The 23,158-nt window shown below is 38.0% G+C and overlaps 1 protein-coding gene across 4 annotated transcripts in view; it reads right to left on the bottom strand.

Moving 5' to 3' along the window:
- Nucleotides 1-22,279, bottom strand: part of LOC113059910 (integrin alpha-10-like) — a 28,910-nt gene extending 6,631 nt beyond the window's left edge. For 2 of the 4 annotated variants that reach the window (XM_026228582.1, XM_026228584.1), the window contains exons 1-17: nucleotides 21,889-22,279; nucleotides 21,176-21,388; nucleotides 16,661-16,772; nucleotides 16,308-16,417; nucleotides 16,119-16,207; nucleotides 13,837-13,951; nucleotides 13,619-13,746; nucleotides 12,381-12,529; nucleotides 6,727-6,877; nucleotides 4,436-4,601; nucleotides 3,120-3,193; nucleotides 2,852-2,996; nucleotides 2,585-2,733; nucleotides 1,113-1,256; nucleotides 705-908; nucleotides 345-475; nucleotides 4-170 (exon numbers count right to left, since the gene is read on the bottom strand). In XM_026228582.1, the coding sequence (XP_026084367.1) occupies nucleotides 4-170; nucleotides 345-475; nucleotides 705-908; nucleotides 1,113-1,256; nucleotides 2,585-2,733; nucleotides 2,852-2,996; nucleotides 3,120-3,193; nucleotides 4,436-4,601; nucleotides 6,727-6,877; nucleotides 12,381-12,529; nucleotides 13,619-13,746; nucleotides 13,837-13,951; nucleotides 16,119-16,207; nucleotides 16,308-16,417; nucleotides 16,661-16,772; nucleotides 21,176-21,227 (2,086 nt within the window). In that variant the 5' untranslated portion in view covers nucleotides 21,228-21,388; nucleotides 21,889-22,279. Of the gene's footprint in view, nucleotides 1-3; nucleotides 171-344; nucleotides 476-704; nucleotides 909-1,112; nucleotides 1,257-2,584; nucleotides 2,734-2,851; nucleotides 2,997-3,119; nucleotides 3,194-4,435; nucleotides 4,602-6,726; nucleotides 6,878-12,380; nucleotides 12,530-13,618; nucleotides 13,747-13,836; nucleotides 13,952-16,118; nucleotides 16,208-16,307; nucleotides 16,418-16,660; nucleotides 16,773-16,875; nucleotides 16,993-21,175; nucleotides 21,389-21,888 lie in introns of those variants that run through there. The other 2 variants (XM_026228583.1, XM_026228585.1) reach the window with 2 other exon arrangements.
- Nucleotides 22,280-23,158: the final 879 nt, after the last annotated feature.

Below are 23,158 nucleotides of genomic sequence, written 5' to 3'. Positions count from 1 at the left end.
TACCAAAATATGTGCGGTGAGAGCCAGGAGAGTGAGACAGGGCCAGAAAGCAAACCGTGGCGTTAAGGCATGCCGAGTCTCGGCCAGCCCTGTGGCAGTTCTTCTGTATCACGTTTATAGAGTGTGGCTGGAAAGACAGGCTGACGTTGATCTGCACTATACTGCGTGACCTGTAGAGTCCAGAGAGAGGTCAGGAGTCGAGCAAAGTTGTTACCACGGGTCATAATCAAACTTGACTTTAATACTGTTTGATACACAACTGAACGTGATGAATTGGCAACTTGTATGATTGCAGTGTTTAGAAGTTGCATAAAAACACAAGAATGTAATTATGCATCGAGTACTTCAGCAGAACGACATTGCCCTGTGCTCCCACAGCAAGATCCAGTAACTCATCCCCATCCAGATCCAGCAGAGCGCTCAGGCTACGGCCAAAATACTGCAGCCCAGCAGAGAGAGAGGATCCTAGGATACGCTACAGAGAGAAAAAGACAGGTTTATTAGTAAGCAAATATAATATACAGGGGTCTAAAAGTTAAAGACCACTAGTAAAAGTTGTCACTAGTTTTTTCAGTAATATTGAAAAATTTGGGGTGAGTAAGTTTTTTTTTTTTTTTAGCATGGGTGCTATTTTGTCTGATTGTCTTATATCAATGGTTTCAGAGTTGTGGTTGGTTGCACACATGAACTAGTGATATATTTACTTGTTTATACTGAGTTATGATGTAGTATTCGTCGCCATGGTAGACGTAAAGAGCTCCCTGGTGGTCATCCTCTAGTGGAGCTCCCACAAGCAGGTCAGCGAATCCATCATGGTTTAAGTCAGGGGCTACAGCCATGGCATAACCAAAGCGTGCATCCTGTGCTTTCTTCTGAGAATGTAGCGTACCATTAGGGACAAAACCATCCTGGTAGAGAGAGACAAATATAGTATCAGAGAGAGAAATAGTGGGGAGCATATTTCAGGTAAAATGTTTATGCAATTAGACATTAGTTCTCTAAAATGGCATAAGTTTAAGACTAGAGGAAGTTGTTTAGCATGGTAGCATGCATCTCTCTGTATTTCTCTAACATATACATCACACAAACAGTACTGCCACTGTGGTTCTCACCCCATCCGAACAGTAGACATAGACTTTGCCTGTTTCTTTGTTTCCTGCTCCCAGGAACATGGGAGCAGCTATCAGCAGGATATCTGTTATTCCGTCCTGATCCACATCCATCACACACACCTCACTGCCAAAATATGAGCCAATCTGCAGAGAGAGAGAGAGGAAAGAAGGTTCCCACACTTTTTGGCCAGTGTATTTCCATTAGAGATGCAATGATATTAAATCTATGGTGGATATGATAAGCCTACAATTATTTTGATGTTATGGCTGATAACTGATAAAAAAAAAAAACTGAAAAATACACAAATCCGTTCAAAACATTTGCTGGCAGTAAGATTTCTTTTCAAAGACTATACTTTCTATTCATCTAGCGGATTCACCCTGTTGGGGTGAATCCGCGGTGCCATCGAGCAGGGCGTAGGAGTCAATCAAATCAATCAAACAAAGTTTTAATAACCCTCGCGGATGACTGCCGCGCACAAACAAAAACCAAACACAAAATAAAACCCAGGTCTAGTCCTCTCATCCTTCACTGTCGTCACTCCTCTTTTATATCCTTCCGATCTCCTCTGTGGGACTCGAGACCGGTGAGTGTCGCAAGTGTCACTCATTTCCATATCACTCCACCGGCCTCGCTCCGTTCCCACGGCTCTCGTCCCTGCCACACTCGACAAATTCGTGTAGCCCTAGAATGAACTGTGTGTGTGTGTCATTGAAACGCAAATTTAGCTGCAGCCAAGTGACTTTGTGCAACCCATCTTGTTCCATTCTGTGAACCACAAGTGGGTCGCGACCCACAGTTTGAAAACCCCTGCCCTAGAGGACACTTTGGGGGAATGCCCTCGGCGTGACCAGTGTCTGAAGTGCATGTGGAATCATGACAATGAACTTGACATTGGCCTATAACGTGCTACTGGTGGCGACCACGAATATAAAAGGGCACCTTTAAAACACGTCATTAGCTTCTTGTCTTTAGGAGCCTTATGTTTGTGTGTGCTTGCGTGGAAGGTTGAGTAAATGCGAATTTAAGAAATGTGTGCCACCGTGTAAAAGTTTCATCACACCTAGTGATTCACATAAGCTTTGTGTGTTTTGTCTATGGGTGCAGCATGCATAGTCGGCTCTCAAGCTGTGCCGCTCTCAAGTTCATTGTCATGTTTCCACATGCAATTCAGACACACAGATCATGGTGATGGTGTTCCCCAAAGTGTCCTTCTCAGGGAACCATGGTTATATGGGTAACCTGAGGTGTTTTCCATGTCTGGTAAAACCCTGAACATCACTTTGATTTTATGAGCGACCTGAGAAAATAAAACCCATTTGCTTTTGCTTACTAAGAAAATAAACACAAAATTAATTGTGAGAGGGTTACAAGGGTTTGATTGAGATCTTATGTGTGGACCAGAGACAAAGTGTGTGAAGGTGGAGCATGTAAGTATAAATAAATACAAGAATAAAGGAGAGATCTCCACCTGTTCTCCATTTATGGCCTGTGTGATTATGACATCACCATCAGGGGTGAGGTCAAACAGGATGACCTTTCCTTTGTGCTTGAATCTAGGAGCACCAGCAACATACAGCCTCCTCCAGTCACCTAGAACCACTGAGGAAACTGTGTAACCTGCAAAAATTCACACATCCACATCTAAGCATTAGTAAATTGCAAACGTTATGTTCAGGTATAAACTTGAAGAAGTTATTAGTTATTTGGTGATTGGTTTTATAAAGTAAAATTTTACCTAGGTATGCTGCATGATTCTTCAGCTCCAATGGGAACTCTTTCTCAAAGGCCTCTCTTGAGGGCTTAAGCTGCCCTTCTTTGCTCTCCTTCAGGACGCCTCCCTCCCAGTCATATGCACCCACCATGCCAAACAAGATGCCATCCTACAGTATGGTCCAAAATAATAAAAACACAATTGCAATTTTATGTTCATATATCCAAGTTTATAATTTCATATATTTAAATAGGCACAAATGCATATGGACATAGAGTGTGTTGAAACTCACATCCAAAATGTGTGTCGAAAAACCAATCTGAGACATCTCCATGAGAAAGGCACTTTCATTGTATCCCAGGGTCCCTGAAACAGCAGAACACATTATCACTGCATTACACACTGTAAATGAATACACATACAAATGCTGTAATCAAATTTCAATGTAAATAAACTTTTCCCACTATCCTTTAAATCTTTGAAGTCAGATTTGTTTTTAAATTAATACATTTATTTAGCAAGAATACGTTAAACTAATAAAAAAAGAAAAGAAAAAGAAAAGAAGTGATAACCCATTTTGCGTCGTCACCGACGTAGCATCTCCGTTCCCTCCTTCAGGGAACAAGGGTTACCATACATAACCGAGATGTTCTTTTGAACTTTTTATTCATCAGGGAATCTATTTTCAACTGTGGTAATAATAAGAACTGTTTCTTGAGAATCAAATCAGCATATTAGAATGATTTCTGTAGTAATATGTGACATTTATATATTTATTTCACATTACTGCATTTTCATCAGATAAATGTAGCCTTTGTAAGCATAAGATACTTCTTTCAAAAGCATCTCACCTGCCCCAAAGTTTATGTAATTGCGCAGAAATCTGCTGAGCTGGAGCATTAAAGTTCAAGAAAAAGTACACTCATTATATTTTGGTTAATCAATGCACCTTTCTTACTGTATAAAAACGAAATAAAAATAAAACATATCCTGAAAAATGGAAAATGTATACAACAAGATAAGTAATTATCAATGGCAGTATACAAAAATATTTGACCACACAATATATAGCAGACTACATAATATAGCACAGCAATGGCTAATCATGTTTCTTTCTGTACTTCATGTATCCTGTGTCTGGACAGCTGTGCCCACTTTAAGGTCATCCATCTCCTCCCTTCCATCCTTCCTGCCTGGTTTTCCTCAGAATCAAGATGGCACAAGCATCACACATTGTTCTTACAGGAATAACTGTTTTTTTTTCTGAAATAATATCTTGTCCTGTCCGTTTTTCATGATGTTTAAGCCTTTTGGGGATACAAATGTTGCTTGTCTTGCAACATACTCATTCCTAAAATACAAGTTTAATAGGCATTTTATATCTTAAAAATTATAATTCATATTAAATATGAATTTAATAAATGTTGCTTGGTCTGATATGTTGTATATCTTCATACATGTTCATGTGGTTAAAGTGTCCAAATATGTTGAAAAACAACAACATCCTCAATGAAAAGCAAGTCAGATTTTCTGTTCTTCTTTAGGTTAAAGAGCCACTGTTGCTCTTTTTTTTCTATGTTCATTAAGGATGAATGTTCTTCCTCTTACCCTCTAGACTAAAAATGCGATCCCCCAATGCATCCACAATGTCATTTAGAGCAGCCTCATCTGTCACATTGAAGAAGTATTTCTCATCTGGGTCACTGGCAATGTACTTAATTTCACTGATAAATGTCTCTGGATCTTGCCGTCTGCGGCTGTAGTGACCTAATACCTGTGGAAGAGAGAGAGAGCGAAAGTTGTTAAAAGTATACACTGATCGAAAAATTAATTGGAAATGCTGATTCCCCAGGCCTTTGTTCACTAGCCAAGTTAGAGACAAGTCATATAGTAGAGGGAGAAGAACAACATCAGCATAGATTTTCTCATCCAGAGAGCCAACACCTCCTCCACACCATTAGGGTGAAAGCAGACGATCTGACAGAACACTTAATGACGGCATACAGGACCTAGAAACAAAACACCTACGCAGAGGAAACAGAGAGAGCATCACTCATATTCACTGGGAGCAGACCTCTGACAAGCCTTGAAAACCATCATTGCCAGTTCAACCTACGTCACTTAACATTCCCAACAAGACTTCAGCTGGTTGGATATGATGACTGGATAATCCACTTCCAGTCAACATGAAAAATATGGGTCAGAATTTTTGTCCAGTCATAGATATTTGTTCTCATCTTTCAAATTCATGAATATCTGGATCCGCAATCCCTTAACACTAGAACTACCAAGGCAGTAATTTAGACCATTTTTTAATTTTAAAATGTAATAACTTTGTTGAAATAAAATACATATAATTAACTTTTCCTAAATGTGAGTATATTTTAATATAACATTGTTATTTTATAAAAATTACAAAACACAAGGGTTCTGAGTATTTTTACCTTGAATGGTCAAATTGACTGTTATGATTTCAGGCGGCGTATCATTTCTGCTTTTATGACTTTTTCCCGCAGTTGAAGATGCGGTTGAAGATGCCTAGCAACTTTTTCTCTAATTGCTTTTATATTCTATTGCTAAGCTACAATTCCTGTTTGTAAAAAAGCTGGGTGGACACCTCCAATACAACAACTGCTGATGTTTGCCGGACACAAAGTGAATGTCGCAAAGTGAATGTCTTCCGTTTGCCGGACACAAAGTGAAACACGCACATCCCGGAGTGGTCTACATAGCTCTTACACAATGAAATATTGTATTTTGTAAGGGTAATGATGTCATAAAATATGACAACAGACATTCAAAGCTTCATTGTAAAACCTCAAAAGAAGATTAGAAAATAAAAAAAGGCATTTAGTTCAGTCTCACATGAACAGCTAGAATGACCGCTTTGGCCATTCTAGTAGTTATAGAAGTCCAGTAGTTCTAGTGTTAAAAGCACCAATGGGAGTGGAAAGCTTTGCGGGTGATTTACTGACAGTGCACAAATTAAAGAACACAAACAAAGCCATTGCATTTCTATTATGATGAACACAACCTGCCAAGAGCAGCGCAACCAAACAGCTAATGATAATGTAACTTTATCTCTTGCAGTTTAGTTTTAAGAGCTCTCAAACTAATCTGCCACATTTAACATATATTGGTCAGATTGTCAAGGTAGTTACGCAAAGGAGGATATCTGAGATCACAAGCAATACTGCAAATATATTCAGCTAATTTAGTTTATACTGTATCTTCTGTTATTTACAGTGAATTGCTGCACATTCCTACTATCTTGTTCTGACGGCACTGCAAGGAGCGAGAATGACAGAGACCCAGTAACAACAATCTGACACCGGGCAAGACAAACACAGGATTATAAGTAGGCCCACAGAAACAAACAACAAAACAACTAGACAGTCTATTTAAGTTTGGAAGCCATTTTGGCTCCATTGACACCCCAGGGTCTGATGGTGGCAACTTCACTTTGTCTTTATCTTGTGCGGTTATGGTTTAAGGTTGCAGTAAAGGAGTGTTGCCCATCCACTGACCCACCAGAGGGACGGGATGTCAGTTTCGAAAAGGTTTTGGGTGTGGTTCTTCCCTCTGATGCCAAAGAACCCCATTTTAGTCTATTTCTGAGCAGCAATAATGTGGTTATTATTGTTTCAAGACTGAGGGAAGACAGTTTTATCATTCAAACAGAGACAGAGACAGAGACAGAGACAGAGAGAGAGAACCGGGTGGAGCTGAGCAGAGACACTGAAAATAGAACAGTGTTAATTATGGTTGGTTTAAGTGGAGATCTGATATTCAGGTAGAAAGTCTGCTGCTTGCTGGTATTCTTAGGACGGGCTGTAGGTTTTTCCAGCCTACATCGCGGGTCAGGTTTAATTATGGTAGGAATGTGTATTTGCACTTACAGCGATGGCGTATCTGGTGATGTTACGTTTCTCACATTCAGCCAGGGACTCAGGAAGGTCTTCGCCATCATGGGACTCTCCATCTGTCACGACTATCATCACTTTAGTGGCCCCTTCCCTCGCTCCTCTGTCTGGACTAAAGGCCTCCGTGCTACGCATGAGTGAGAAAAAGAGAACAGTTAAATGTAAATGTTTTTTTTTTTTTTTTTTTTTGGTTAAGGGCAGCTTAAATTGGTCAAAAGTAACATTTTTTATAATATAATGTTAATAGAAGATTTCGAATAAACAGAAATCTCTTAAACTTTCTATTTATCAAATGATCCTAAACAAAAATATCACCATTTTCACAATTTTTTTTTTTTTTTGCATAAAAACTGTTTTCAACATTGATAATAAGAAGAAATATTTAGTGACCAGTTCAACATTTGATTTCTCAAGGATCATGTGACACTGAAGACTGAAGTAATGAAGTAAAATTCAGCTTTTCCATCACAGAAATATATATATATATTTTTAAAAATACACTTAAAATAGAAAACAGTTATTTAAATGTTAAATAATATCAGAGTTTTTTAATGTATTTTTTATTTTAAAAATTATGCCTGGGTGACTTCCTATGACAAAAACTTAAAAATAAATAAATAAATAAATCTGTATCAGAATTATGCATAGTATCGTGTTGTTGTTATTATTGTTTTATTGCATTTTTAAGTTCTTTTTTAATTACATTTATTAATTTAGCTTGAATTGTGTTTGTGCTATATACATAGACATATGTAAAATAAATGTCATATGGTTTAATATTTTGTAAAATAGCTAAATATTATTACATTTTAGGTGTTGCTTAAATTTTAAATGTATACTTTTTGGGACCCCTGTATAATTCCTGTAAATTCAAGATATATATCAGTCTGAAAACCTTCCATATTCATATTAAAATTCACAGAAATGAATGCAAAGAATTTTTATGTGTGAAGCAGCCGATACATGCAGCAAGTTTCTGTGCTGTTTGTGTGAGGGTGACTTGTGTTTTTCAAGATGTAAGTTTTATGGCACAGCCAGCGTTAGTCAACTTGTGATTTTCAGGCGGTCGTCCAGTTTCTAGCTAAATATAACTACGCAGCTGCCTGCAAGAGTGCAGAGTTAAAAAACAACCAGCAGAATTACACCTATCACATCCAGTGAAAGCGGAGAGAAGAGGAGAGGAGAGGAGAATAACGGTAAACATTGTAAGGAAGCAAACAACATTGAAAACACACATACAATGTTGAATACTATCTGTGATTTACACAGAATCAAAGTCTAAATGTGTAAAACTGTCACCCTGATTTTTCAAACCGAGGAATGAAAGAAGAAATGAAAAAAGGGACTGTTTTGATGTGGTATGTGTAAAATAGAAGGCAGGATTAATGGTGGAGAAAAAAATGTTTGTTCCATTAAGATATTTATGCACAAAATCTTGAAAAAAAATCTTGATTATGAGAAAGATAAAGAATTTATTACGCAGATGTTTCAGTGGGATTTTTGTGATTATGAAGACTTTGTAAAGGGATTTAGAAAGCAAGCAAGCAAGAACCATGGTGAAAACAGTGTGCTTAATAGTATTGAAGGTGCAATGGTGGTATGTTTCAAATGTTTAAAGATTATTTAAAATCCATATTTTCAGATAATATACTATGAACAGTGGTGGCTCCAGACAATTTTGATTGGGGGGGCAATGGGGGGGGGGGGTCCTGATCATTTCAAGGGGGGTCTCATGAAAACCAACAAAAAATACAGTGGACACAGCTAATAACTGCATATTACTGCATCGAATATACATTTTGTTCCAAAAACAGCAAAAACTATGACTTTATTCAGCATTGTCTTCTCTTCCGTGTCTGTTGTGAGAGAGAGTTCAAAACTCTGCAGAGGTTATATAGCAAAAACTATAGAAAACACTTGTGCCTCTACATTTTCCTCTTTCTCACCAGACTCTGTCTCCTGGCTTACTGTTCCCTGCTCTCTTTCTGACACTTGTGCCTCTACATTTCCCTCTTTTTCTTCCTCTGTCTCCATCTCCTCATCTGATCTATTACTTTCCACTCTCTGTCCATCTAGGAACAAGGGTCAATTCACTATTTCAGCATTAATCTGTTATTTTAACCATCACTATTACTCTTGCACCTAATCAATAAGTCCACCTTAAATATTGATACAAAACATTAAAAAACTGATACACTGGAATATAGTGATTAATATTATTACTGTTGTTGTTGTCTAAAATTGAACACCTTTCCGATGTAAACAAATGACAGGCTACATTTGTTATTCATATCCTTCAAACTGCACTTTGATGTCAGGTATATTATGCATTTTTTATTTAAATTTATTTCCAGAGAGATATTGAGCTTACAGGCTAAAGTGGTCTTGCTGTTGTAAACACTGTTGCTATTGTAGAAACAAAAAAAAAATATTTGCGTCACATTTAAAATATAATTATATTTTAATTCATTTCTGATTTGTTTTTATTTTTATAATGATAATTCAGAGAAAGAGAAAATCTGAATAAGTCTTACCAGTATTGTGATAATTATTTTTAAGGCACTCTACGTGTTAAAAAATAAATAAGTACTGTAATATAATAATAGTTTAGTCAAATAGCATAAAAAATACCAAACCCCTTGATGCCTGTGAAACTTCTCTACCTAAAACAGCACGCTATTGTTACTTCACACTTTAGGCTACACACAGCAATATAAACAACATATCTGAATGTTCTCACATCACATCGTACTTGTAAAATAATAATAAGTAAATAAACATCAAAATCACTGAGAATGAAACACCCCTTACCAGCTGCCACGATGTTGAAAATATAATTTAGCAATTAAAAAATGCATGTGCGGCGTGAGTTAATTATGGTCCCGGTTGGATGAGGTCGTTGTCGTCAGGTGAAAGGTCATCATGTTGGTAATTTTATTTACGGCTAAATTATTATTAATAAATTGTACTATTATGATTGGGCATGGGCAGGCATTCACAAAAGGGCACTTAAGGGGCAAAGGAGCAGGTGCTCAAGTGAACCGGTTCTTTCAGACAATTCGATCAAATAAACCAGTTGAAAAAAAAAACGGTTCGTCGGTTCTTTTGCGCTCGATGTAATGGCGTCATTGGCGATGGTTGGACCTTGATTCAATCCTTCGGTTTACCCGCGCTCATAACATAAGCACAGAATCAGTTCAGAATCAATCACCAAAAGAATCAGTTCGGTTCAGACGCTCTGTGTGTCGGTCTGCTTCACGCTGAATCACACATGCGCAGTATCATCAGCTCCTCGGTTCTCGAATTGGACGCGTCTGACAGAAACGGTTCTCAGTTCAGTGTAAGAATAAATGTCGAAATAATAATTATTATTGTTCTGCGTAGTTTGAAGAGAAATATATTTTTAATCTTTACCCCTGATATATATATAAATCAGGAAGAGGGTGGGGGGATCAAATGGGGGGTCAAGGCATTTTTTTGCAGGCTCTTGAGACCCCCCAAGACCCCCCCCCCCCCCCCCCCCCGCCGGTGCAGCTGGTGACTATGAATAATATAAAAGGTCACTTAAATGCACTTAGAGAGAGCACACTTTCATGACTATATTTTGTAATGTTAAAAAAACTGTGCTTTATAATAATGTCAACTTAAAAGTCATACTTTAAGTACATTGAAATTCTAACTATAGTGTGTTTTAAAGTTAATATATTTTACTAAACTGCAACTTCATCATATTTAAATACATGACATACAATTTCCAATATAAATTACATTAAAATTGATTTTTGTTTACCATAAATGTTTGTACATAAATCCAAACATGTGACAGCACATTTTTACCAAATATAAATGACAGTACAAGTAATAATCAAATTACATATAAATGTATACTTGAATGTTGGTCAAAAAAGCACACTTAGTCCAACAAATTGTCTTTGTAAATTACAATAAATTATGTTTGCACTTAAGGATATCTTACTAATAAGAATAATAAGTTATCTTTTTAAAAGCATGCTAAATGTACTTCTTTTAGGGAAACAAGCAAGCAAGCAAGAAAGAAAGAAAGAAAGTTGCAGAGAAAGTGATTTGAGCAAAGAAGTCTGTTAATTGCTGGGGCTGGTGTTATTTAAGGGCTGCTGTGCTTTTCTTGAGTGCTACATCTGGACTTATGTGGTTTTTAACTCGCACTCTTTTGTTTTACTGTGAGTTTGAATGAATTACTATACTTGAACTCTCTTATGTTCATGTTTATGTGTGCGACTGTACGCACGTCCTGGTTTTGCTGAGTTAGATGTGTTCCTAGGTCAACATATTTTGTTAACCCTGGAACAACATTTTCCTCCAAAAATTTATTCTTGAACATATCCCTTCACCTAAACCTAACCTTAACCATGAGTAATCCCTAAAATCAGAGGAAATGATAGATGAATGACACTGATGTACAAGCACCAAACAGTGATTTTAAGCGTAAACTTCACAAAATCTATAAACTGGTTCTTCAAATCTGATTGGTTAATCACAATGCTGTTCCAGGGACAACAAAGATGTTGTCCCAGGAACATGTCTCACTTGGTAAAATCAGGTTCTGCGTGACTGTACTGTATGAACAAGGTCATATGTGTTTAAACAGCTGCATGGGCGAAGGCTGTGTCTACTGGATGGTGACCACACCTGCGGCTCTGCTGAGCCAGCTATCCTTCTCTCTCTCCATCAGGAGACCTGAATGTTACGACAATCTTCCTCACCTCAGCCAACTACTGCTATCACTTCATCTACCATGAGAGAGTGTGTCAGTCAAATATGTGCCTTACAGAGAGTGGAAAGTCTTAAATGAAAAGCTCACACTACAAACAAAACAAAACAAACTCACACACACACACACAGTAAGAGAGCTGAAAAACCTGGTATAAACAAAAAATGTCCATGAACTTCTGTGCAAGACTAAATGAAGGATTGTGTGTTTAACACTGACAGAGATTCCTGATCAATTTTCTTGTTACAGTTTCATTGTTTTCAAATTGTATATTATAAATTACGCTTCATAATACAGCCTAATATATATTTATTCACTGAAAAGAAACAAGATTAATTTGTTCTTGGATTAAACTACATTTGTTGTGTTCTATGTTTTTGATTCACTAAAAATAACTTGTTCATAAGAGTCATTCAATCTGAAATCAGACTACATTATAACTGCATGTTTCTGATTTACTTAAAAAAATCAGCTCATAAAAGTAATTGTTTTGGAAATATGGCAACACTGGATGTACTGTACATTTCCACTGTACATTTTTCATTCACTATAAAGATTTGCTCACAAGAGCCATTTGTTTTGGAATCAGAGTACATAGTTCATATTCTATGTTTCTGATTTACTAAATATAATTGACTCATAAGATACTTTTGTTAAAGAATTAAACCACTGTGCTTTGCGCTTTTTGTTTTAGATTAACTAAAAGAACCGACTCATAAAAGTTATTTGGCCAGGAATCAGACTGCACGTGACGTGCTGTTATGTTTCAGCAAGTGTGGTCAGCAAGTGCAAGCTATCATAGAAAGGTCAGAATGTACCTAAAGGAGTGAGAGAGTGGGCCGTGCTACATTTGTTTTGAATGAGCAGTGGATCACCATACCAGGCCATCTGAATGGCGTACGCAGTGCGGGTCTCCCGTCCCTCCTGACGACTGATGTTCTTGGCAGCTTCAACCACATCCTGTGTTGTCTGATAGTCCCCGAGAGACCACTCATGGACCGAGATCTCCCCGTACTGCAGGACACCTACCTACAAATAGTTGCAAACAGTAAAGGCAATGCATCCAGTATACTTTCTGACAGTAACATTTCTCTCATCTCAGTTTCAAAACATTTTATAAAGACATCTCTGGGGTCTTTTCAAAACATTGATGTTTTTGTTCGAGCATCCTGATCAGCGCAACATAGTAACATTGTCTCAACCAACAGCCTTGAATCTAGGGGGGTCTATGGCATTAAAAAAACAGTCTAGTTGATGTTTGAGGTGATCTCCTGTAAATCACCCTATACTAGTAATTTGTGCACAACGAATTAACTCCAGAATGAGTTGTAGATGTAATTGGCATCTCCATTATGTGCTCTGCTCCACCATCAAGAAGGCCCGAATCTGTCTGAGCAAGAAATGCCCCACAAATCAGAGGAATTTCCTTTTACCTCGTGTTGCCCCCATACATTTCTAATTTTGTCCCCTCTGTCCTTCTACTCTAGAAACCACAATTGCTGTCTGTTCACATTAATATTGTCATTTATTTTCCCTAGCCTGCCAGTGCTGTTTCTGCTTGGGCTCATATCTCTCTGCAGACTGGCTTGTGGTTCTGTTTCTCACAGTCATTCATACTGGGTCAATGCATCAAAGCTAGACCGGCGTTGGAACTGACAGGATTTAGAGTTAAAAGGCCATTCTAAATATCTGTCAAAACCGCAGCCAGGTCTCTGTTACCTAAAAGCACACAGTTTGAGAGGAAAGGTTTTGCTCACTCACTTTGCTGAATGTTTATGCATACATTCTGCCCAATGAATTTCCATGATTGTTTGTTAACTTTACTAAATATTTGTAAAGAGTGAATGGGAAATGGTTGAGGTTTTTAAAATTCATTTTTGCACACACACACACACAGTCATTTCTAACTTAAGCAAGACTTCATAACTGCAAATAAATAGAAAAAGTTACATTAATTAGAATTTTCCATGACCTTTTAAGATTTTACTAAAACCTCTAAATAAGAAACATACTGAAATGCGTTTTAATATCACAAAGAGTTCTCTAAATCCACGTTAAGATAAACAGACTAAACTAAACAGACAGGAACTACGTCATTTAGGTAAATCAAACATATACCTGCATTTGCTCAGGACTTATGTGGAACTTGCTGAGAATGTTGCTAAGGAAGTTCTGCACCTCGTACCAGGGATAGATACTATTAGAACCATCTAAAACAATCACTATGTCCATGTATGTGGTGCATCCTGTGAAAAACAAACACAAAGGGAGATCAGTTATATGCAGTTGTTTCATTCAATCCACCAGGTCAGATGGACAGAGGATGTTTATCTCACTTTGTGCAGTGGGTGCAATGATGTCCTTGGGCTCCATGTCATTGGTGATAGATGCACAGATTCCCGTGCTGAACAGAGATGTTCCACATTCCTGGGACCAAAGTGGAGCGCAGGCCTAAAGAAGATACAGAGAAAGTCTGTATATACAATTCTTATTCAGCATCCGTAGCACCACCTTTATGCTTTACAGTTTTTTTTACACAGCTGTTACCTTACAGACTTACTATTAACTATAAACTCATAGAGCATGTGGCTGATATGCGCACAAACCATGGATTTTGTTAGTGTTGCATGTTAAATTCTCCCTGTAAAAGTAAAGTCTGGAATTTTAACATTTTAATGTCTTCTGTTTAAAAAGGAGTAAGTGCTGTGTGCTGGTCAGACCAATAAAATCTACTGAAGTGAAGTGATCCAGGGAAAGTAGGAGAGAAAAACAGAAAGAAAGAGAGAAACAAAGAGAAAGTGGTCATGAAAAAGCATAGAGGAATATTTTATAGCTCAGAAGTTTCTTTGATTGCTAAGGCAGAACACTTACACAACCATTGAAAAGTTTGAAGGTCAGTAAGCATTTTGAAAAGAAATTACAATTGATTTAAATGTAAAAAAAAATTTCATCATGGTTTCCACTGTTTTCAACATTGATAATAATAAGAATGTTTCTTGAGTCCCATATCAGAATATTATAATTATGTTATTATATAGGATTATGTGACCCTGAAGACTGAAGTAATGGCTGCTGAATGGCAGTATGCAATAAAAAGAAAGAGATATTGAAAAGAAACATGTGATTTTTCTTTTTTTATGGGAAATAATCAGAAATATGGGTTAGAAAGAGAAAGAAAAAGACTGATAAGAGAAGGAAAATGAGAAGCAATGATATGAATAGTGGACTGTTGTTATAGCTATTGTAATAAATGCTTTAACAGAGTTGGCGGCTGCTCATGTAATGAAGCAATTTAAACTCACTTGGTGGGAGTTGAGGCGAGAAGGGCAAAAAAACACATAAAAATAGTATGACTTCAAAGCTTGCAATTTCTTTGCCTTAAAAGCCATTGTGAGGATTGGTGAAGCAAGGAATGAAGAGAAAGAAAACATACCAAGAACTGAGAGAGTGAGAACAAGACAAAAGAAAGACAGGTTTGGAAGGAGTGGTTAGACTGGTAAATGTTCTGCGACTCCCCACCCTGTTATTATGAAGGCCTGTAACAGAGGGATGAGAGGATGGTGAAAGGGAAAGTTAAAAGGATAGAATGAGTGCAAGAGACAGAACTGAAGTGGCGATGAGGGTGAGAGGTGCTATGGCTTTTCCACTGCCTGTCATTACAAAGGGCTTGAGTCACATTCCTATCCTGTTATAGCACTGACCAAAGGAATAAACATAGACTCGCTAATCTTCAAACAGGTACATTCAATTAGACGCTTGGTTAATATCTGAATCTGCAATGTGGGGCTCATTACATCCATGCTGTGAGTGCAAGTTTTAGTTGGCATACACCACAGGGAACTATGTTTGACTCCATCCCAGAAGCTGTACTCACTTGCTCTCTGTTTAACCCTCTGTCAGACAAACACAAACACAGACATATTTTTGTTTGAACACACATAGCCTGACTCCCTCCACCGAAACTTTCACTCGCTCTCATTAAAATTTTGACTACTGGCAAAAGCCACCCAGCAATTCCACCGAAGCCACAGCAGAGCAGCTCCAGAACTGGAGTGATCTGGTTCACTGCATTCTGCCGACACAAAAAGTCTTGTGTATGTGAAAGAGAGTATGTGTGGGTCAAATAATTGTGGAGGCTGAAACCATGAATATTAAGAGGAAGACTGTTCTGGTTGAGTTTTGGGTCAGGTGAGGTTTTAGTTTGTTTTTGTCTTTGTCTCCCACTCCAAATACAAATCCTTTCTTCCATTCTAAAAGAAATAGTTCACTCAAAAACGAAAACTTTGTCATCATCTACATTGTTCCAAATCCACACAGATCCTGAGCTCAATGACAAATATCTGATCTAAGCACGCCTGTCCACAAAATTTAACGTGAAAGTGAAACACGAGTGCTCATTCAAAAGAGATTTATATAACATTACTCTGAATATTGATGGAGGCTACCTGATGCGTGAAAATTATATGCAATATTAGAATGTTTGCAGGAGCACTGGACACAAAAAATTGTCAGAAATTCAGTGGGGACTGAATCCAAATATTGCTGTGATGTCAGTGCTCAAACATGAGATGTATTTGGGCTCTAAATACAGTCTACAGAATTTCAAATATAATCTCACCAGGAAGCCATCTGAAGCAGCTGGGGCCAGCGTCATCCCCAAATGAGAGTTTTTAAGATTTCGAGACACATTCTGAAATGCATTTTCACCTATAAAGGCAATAACACAAAAACATGTTGCAAACTATCACACCATGCACGACAAAGTCATTGAATGTAAATTTTCATAGCCTGAGATTCGATCCAATACCTAGGTTAACTTTTGAGCAAATGGAATTTATCTCATCTCCCACAATGCACTTGTAAATATCCCCCTTCTTGTTATTTTGTGGTCCATCCCATGGAGCACCAACCAGAATTCTGTTCATAAAACAATGAGTCACTCCAATATCCAAAAAAAAAAAAAAAAAAAAAAAACAAACCTTTACAAATGACCCTAAAAGAACAGCAAAACATTCTGTATTTTTAGGGCCTGTTTTTTTCTATATTTTGTGATCACCTGATGAAACTTTAATATAAAATCTAGTCATCTAGTCCATATTTAATATCCTAATATCATCAAGAACTTCTAAATGTGAGTAAAAAGTACTGAAAGGTGCTCACGATTTTTCTCCATTGTTCTCATGCTGTAACACAGAGAAGCCGAACAGAGCATCTTCTGGCCCACTAAAGATCCGTGGCCTCTTCACATCAATATTAAAACACTCACACAGACCTAAAAGAGAGAGACATACAGTATAGTAAATTAATGCATACAGTGGTTAACATAAAAAAAATATATACACACGCTATTGTTCAAAAGTTTAGGGTTGATTAACTTTTTTTTCCTTTTCCTTTTGCTACACATTGCCACATTGTCAAAGGAGGAGCAGTTTCCTTTTCCTCTGGGTTGCAAGGCTTGTGAGTTGATAGTGAGCGACGTACTGTTTCCTCACCCTCGCCCATGACGCCCCATCGCCAGTGGCCAAGAGATCGCATTTCGGAAATGCAACGCCTCTCTACGTGTCCCCAGAGGGACTGGCCAGAGACGCTTGGAGAGGCGTTGCATCTCCGAGTTTTGGTGTGATCACTCAGAACACAGTGCCTTCTGGGCCACCCAGCATAACTCCCCATTGCTGCACCACCAGGTATGTTGACTATACCTTTGGTGCTACTCATACAGAGATTGGGAGCGTGGCTTGTGCTGCCCAACCTGTCCCGCTGGATCATTTAGTTGGTTCAACTCGACTATGGCATTCGGTTAACCTTCTGGCACCCCTCAGGAGCCTAACGAGTAGGTCATGTTTGTCCAAGGACCAACCATTCACTGCAACATGATGTGCTGTGATAGCAGCAACATAGACTTTCAAGTAGGAGGGTGACAGCCTACACTCCAAACCTTTCTTGCAGGAAAGAAAGCATGCCTCTAATCGAGCATCTCCGGGGGTCTTCTCAGCGAGAAGAACACCAATTTGTGAACAGACTCCACTTCAAAGCAAAGGCTTGCCTCGCAGAGGGAGCTTTAGGCTGTGTGATAGTGTCTACCACCACAGGTTGCAGATCACTTAGTTCTGCCACATCCCGTCCAGTAGCCACACATGGAGGTTCCAAAGATATGTACGCGGGTGCCATAGCGTGCCCAGCCCCTGAGAAAAACGGTCCTTCCTCAGGGGGACCCTTACGAAAGGAAAATATATTGTGATATATTGTAATATATTATTTTCTTTTTTATTTTCTAATATTTATATATTTGAATACATTTAATAATATATTGATGATACATATATTATATAATATATTGCAAAATATACAAATGATTGCCGCTTTCAATATATTGCAATATATTGGAAAAAATAAATATATATAAGAATATATGCCTAATATATTACATGATATTTTCCAATATATTGCAATATATTTTTGTTTCATAAGGGGAACCACCAGGGAGGGGCTCTCGCGAGAAGCATGAGTTCCAAAAAACAATTCTGGGTGGGTCAGTAAGGCACAACCAACAGGACCTATTCCTCGTCCTCCCTGATCTTGCACAGTGTATGTGCGAGAAGGCTCACTGGGGAAACTTTGCGGAGCAGTCTGATGCCAGGCCCAGTACTGGTGTTAGCATCCTCAGAGTCCCGGTCAGCCCCTGTACTGGGCTAGGTGTCTATATGGCTTGGTTTCCTGCGGGAAAAACCATATGTGTATTCTTCCACGCAAGGTTTCCTTCTTGGTGAACCTGTGTTTTCCTTTTACAGACCCACTCTGTCAGTCTCTTCTGGCAGTTGTTCCATCCCTACTCTAAGGTAGGACCTGTCTCAGAGGCCTATTCCATATGTAGTACTGCTCTCTGGGTCAGTCCATATCATTATCTTCACATGCAACCTCCTTACAGGTAGGATGTGGTCTCTGTAGCAACCTTTTCCTAAAGACTTGCTCCCCCATCATTCTGCCAGGCTGAAATAACAAATAGGGAAGATTTCAAGCAATCTTTCACTGAAGGTTGAAATTCCTTCCAAAGATTTTTTCTTTGTGAATGGAACAGCAGCATGGCCTTCTCCAGCAGTGATGTACTCACCTTTGGTCCCCTCAGTAAGACCTTTGGGACCAAGCTCAGTAAATTAACACTGTGTTTTTGGGAAGGTTATGAAATGGGCGTATTTTTGGTTTGTCCAACACAGCTTGTCAAGATTGCAAAGCCTCAGGGTTGTGACAGCATTCAGGTTGTGGTTTTTTCCATAGATCCCTAACAACATAACTTGTAGTGACCAAACCACTCTCTGATGGCAGGGACACGTTCTTGGCTACTCAGCATAAAACCTGAATGGTGGATGCACACTGTCGCCTTATATAACCATATGCACAGGGAGTGCTTCAGCATGCAAAGTCCACTAGCCAATCCTCATCTGCGTTTTCTCTGATTGGGCTCCCATTAGTTAGACCACTAATGTCATCACAATATAAAGTTTAATGACTTCCCTCCATCAGGGAATGAGGGTTACGTACGTAACTAAGATGTTTCTTCACATTTCTACACAAAAAACCTCAATACATTTAAAAAGGATCTATGATGGTCAAAAGTGCTTAGGTGATAAACATATGCAAAGATAAAAACTAATTTAAAGAAGGATTAATATTGGTTTCTCTAGTGTCCAAGATTCTGGAGAAAAGGAGCACTGAAGAACAGCTGTAGTTGATGAATGAACTGGGTGGATGGAGAGACAGACAGACAAACAGACAGACAGACAGAGAGGAAAAGCCCAGAGAAAAAGAGTTTGCAAAAGCGAAAAGGAAAGAGAGGGAAAAGTGAGGGAAGGGGCGTTAGTTAAAATAACTACTGAACATAATGGTTCCCTGTTATGACATACAGACCTGGCTTTTATATGATTGAAAGAGAGAGAGAGAAGCTGAAGCAGAAATTCACCGGTGGATTTATAGCTCATGGCAAATGTAACTCAAAACAACCCAATTGGCCAAACAGACTTGTGAAACATAGATAACCAGTCAATCACACTCCCAGTATAATACCAACAATGAAACCTACGTGAGGGGAAATCTCTGTTTTGTGTGATATGGGTTTTGATCCACACGCACACTGAGTTCTCATTTACTGTGGGTGAAGTTGTGGTCTGAGTGGATTTCTTAGGATTGTTAACCCAGAAAGCAAAGGGGAAGCTTTCAGAAGGGGCCAGGCAGAGAACCAAACCCCACAGACCTAAAACAGGGTCCCTACATCTCTCTCTTTCAGTCTCTCATCCTTTCGATCTCTTTCCAATGGAATGAGAACATGGATGGGGATCCAAATGGATCAAAGAACAAACGGGACATGCTCTATAATTAATTCCCCCCACATGTTCACAAAACTTAACTTGTCTTCCACAAAACTCTTGTGCTCCTATTTCTCCTTTTCCCTGTTTTGCACTCCATCCAAAACAACATGCAGTGCTTTCAAGGTATACAGGTATGTTGGATCAGTTTGTCTAATCCCAAAGAATCAAACAAATGACCTTTATGTTGATGCAACAATAAGCCACTCATAAAATGTCTTTGTGTTACATAACAAAAATATACAAAATTGCTTTTTAGTTTATTTTTAAATTAATATATAGAACAAAAATTTGCTGACTCTTTCTGAGTTTTTAAATCACACTTCTATCCAAACAGATTTAATAAACTGCAGCTGCTACTGATAACCATTTCACTGGATTGCCTACTAGTTTTCCTTTTCTGCTTCATGTTGTCTTTATTTTTCATGTTATGTCTCAATCCATTCTCCTATAAGTGATGGGGGCGGATGGTTTGAGAGTGAGAAACACAGGGAGAAGTGGAGGGGGCAAGGGGGTGGAATTCCCAAAGTCCACACCTGTGTTCTCCATCTAAAGAACATAGCTGAACACAAGACAGCTTACTCATCACAGAGCCTCTGTAGAATCCATCAGCGGCCACAGCATATGCTCAAAAACAGACACCAACACCTACAGTATGCGATCTAGGTGACACACTGCATACAAACAGCTAGTCTGATGAGTGTGTACAGAATGGCTAGTGGCATTACACTTGACTACAGTCTGGAAATACTTCAACTGCAACTGCTGTGGTCCATTAAAGCAGTATTTCTAGCGTTTACAGTCATTTGTCCAGATATGTGATGTTGTATACCTAATAGTGCCATGATAAGTAGGCTACTTTATCTAAAATCTTAGTTTCTGCCAGTGTTGAATTGAAACAAAATTCTCCCTCACAATCTCCGTATCTTGATGAAGTTAGTTAATAGGGGAGGTATACTTTAACTCTACTGCATAAATTAAAAAGTAATTCCAGTAAAAAGACTACTACAAGGAAAGTGATTATGATTAGATAAAAAGATTTTCATGCTTTACACTTTAATTAAATACAATCAAGTCTATCATTTCACTTAACTCAGCCACATCAGTAATTGCTGTACAGTATAATGTAAATGTGTTGTAGGAAAGGATTTAAGCTGAACAAATAATATATCCTTGGGGTCACAGTCAACAGCTTGTGTTACAAGAGTGTAAGTGGTGCAATCTTAAACATCAACAAATATATATTTTAAGCAACATCACATGAGAAAGCGTACAGCACAAATCAATGCAAATTAACACTCAAATTGGTTAAACTCACCTTTGAGAAGAACAGTGATCTTCAACAACAGCAGGTACTTGTGAATCTCCATTTGTCAGTCAAGTGATTGCGTTTCTTTTTTTCCTCCTTCAGTTTGTTTTTCTCAGCAGTGGTTGTGAATGTTCTCTCAGGTGGAGATGTGCTTCCTCTCCAGTGTAATAACTCACGCGCTCATAGTGCGGTACTGCAGCGCGCGCGACGCTCTCACATTCTCTGCGCATGAAAGGCATTACTGTAGTATTCAAATGTGACTGTGTTTCAAATTAGTATACATATATGCGTATATACCATTTTTCTATGATTAATAAAAAAAAAAATCAGTCATAAGTTACTAATAATTTAGCTACACGTGATAAATATCGTTATATTACAATGACATTTGACCCCAAACTGATACCTTAATGATTCACTATTCATCGTTATGTTAACCCATGTTAGCTACTTTTTTATTTCGTGTAAAATAAATTGATATGCTAGACTAAATATAGGAACTGGCTGTATCAGTTAACTTTTTCAGATAAAGAAAGTGAATGTTGACTTGACTTGAATTGTCTTCAGTTCATCTCGTTTTGTGTCTCACGACTCGGTTTGGTAAAACATGAGGGTGTATTAAATATTTTTTTAATCACTTTTAAATTTGGTGGTAAATACGCAGTTTAGTAGCTATAAGCAAAGCTTGACAAACCAACAAATTAAACCCTAGGTTAACTTACCGTTTTTTTCCCCACATAAACAGCGTTAATTCGAAATCCAGTTTGGCGCGGCTTCAGCACCTGCTGTAGTTAAAAGAGCGCGCGCAGAAGTTTAGCCAAGCGGTTTCCAAAATGAATACATGCGCAAAAATAACTGTCAAAAATATTTCCCAGGAATTTTTTTTTTATGCTGTTCGAGAAGAAAAACATATCCCTTGCATATGAAATGTGGATATTGTCTTAAATGTATTTTATTTTGCGCAACTGTCCAGACGAGGTGAAAGTTATTTAATTGCGTGCGTTACCGGCTGCTTTCTTTCGACAGGTACGTGTCTCCAAGTCTCCAAAATAAATGCAAGCAAATGAAGGAGCGCCTTGATTCTGCAGCAAGACCTTCTTCTCCCTCAGTCAGATTCGCTCTCTCTCTCTCTCTCTCTCTCTCTCTCTCTCTCTCTCTCACACACACACACACACACACACTCTCTCTCTATCTCTCTCTATCTCTGTGTGTGTGTGTGTGTGTGTGTGTGTCACACTATTTTACCCTCATCTTAGGTGAAGTTAAGATAGAAGTTGTTCCATCGATTTGAGGGTAAAATAAAATAGTATGGCCAGTGATTATAATAGCAAATATATTATGGATTTGGAAACTCCATGTATAGAGATAACAGAGGCCTATAAGTTTGTAAATAAACCTTTTGTTTTTATGACATAATCGCATCAATTCGTCAAAAAGAGCATCATAAACACGAAACACAGACTGAAAAAGCTGGATTTGGTATATTTTTCTCTCTCCACAATCATGCCACAGTATATTATCAGCTCTGTTATGTTAAGACATTGCATGGCCTTGGGTCATGTATGGGTTCACCACAAACCAGAAAACTCATAGTTTTGCTGGAGTAGGAAAGCTATGAAAAATCTTATTTTGGGTTCAGATATTACATGTTTAATTATTTATTTGCCAGTTCATTCTTCTCCATAACCAAATTTCCGTCACACTGTCATTTCACCGCATTTCAGATTATTTGTGTGTTTGATAACATTTTGTGTAGGAGATGGAAATTAAATTTTAGCATTTTTTTGGAATACCATTTGTGTGTGTGTGTGTGTGTTTATTGTTTTCTATCAATCTTTACCTTTGTCATAAAAGTGTAAATATAGTTTGAAAAGATAGTTTTTTTTTTTTTTTTTTTTGCAGATCACAGAAGATATTTTGAAGGTTTTTTAATACCTTTTTTATTTCTTTAAACATTATTTTCACTTTTGCATTTATGACAAAATTAAAGAG

The sequence above is a fragment of the Carassius auratus genome, chromosome 41 (genome assembly GCF_003368295.1).
Source record: "Carassius auratus strain Wakin chromosome 41, ASM336829v1, whole genome shotgun sequence".
In the NCBI taxonomy this organism is placed as follows: domain Eukaryota; kingdom Metazoa; phylum Chordata; class Actinopteri; order Cypriniformes; family Cyprinidae; genus Carassius; species Carassius auratus.
Note: the sequence above shows the minus strand (reverse complement) of the source record. Positions and strands in the feature narration are given on the sequence as shown.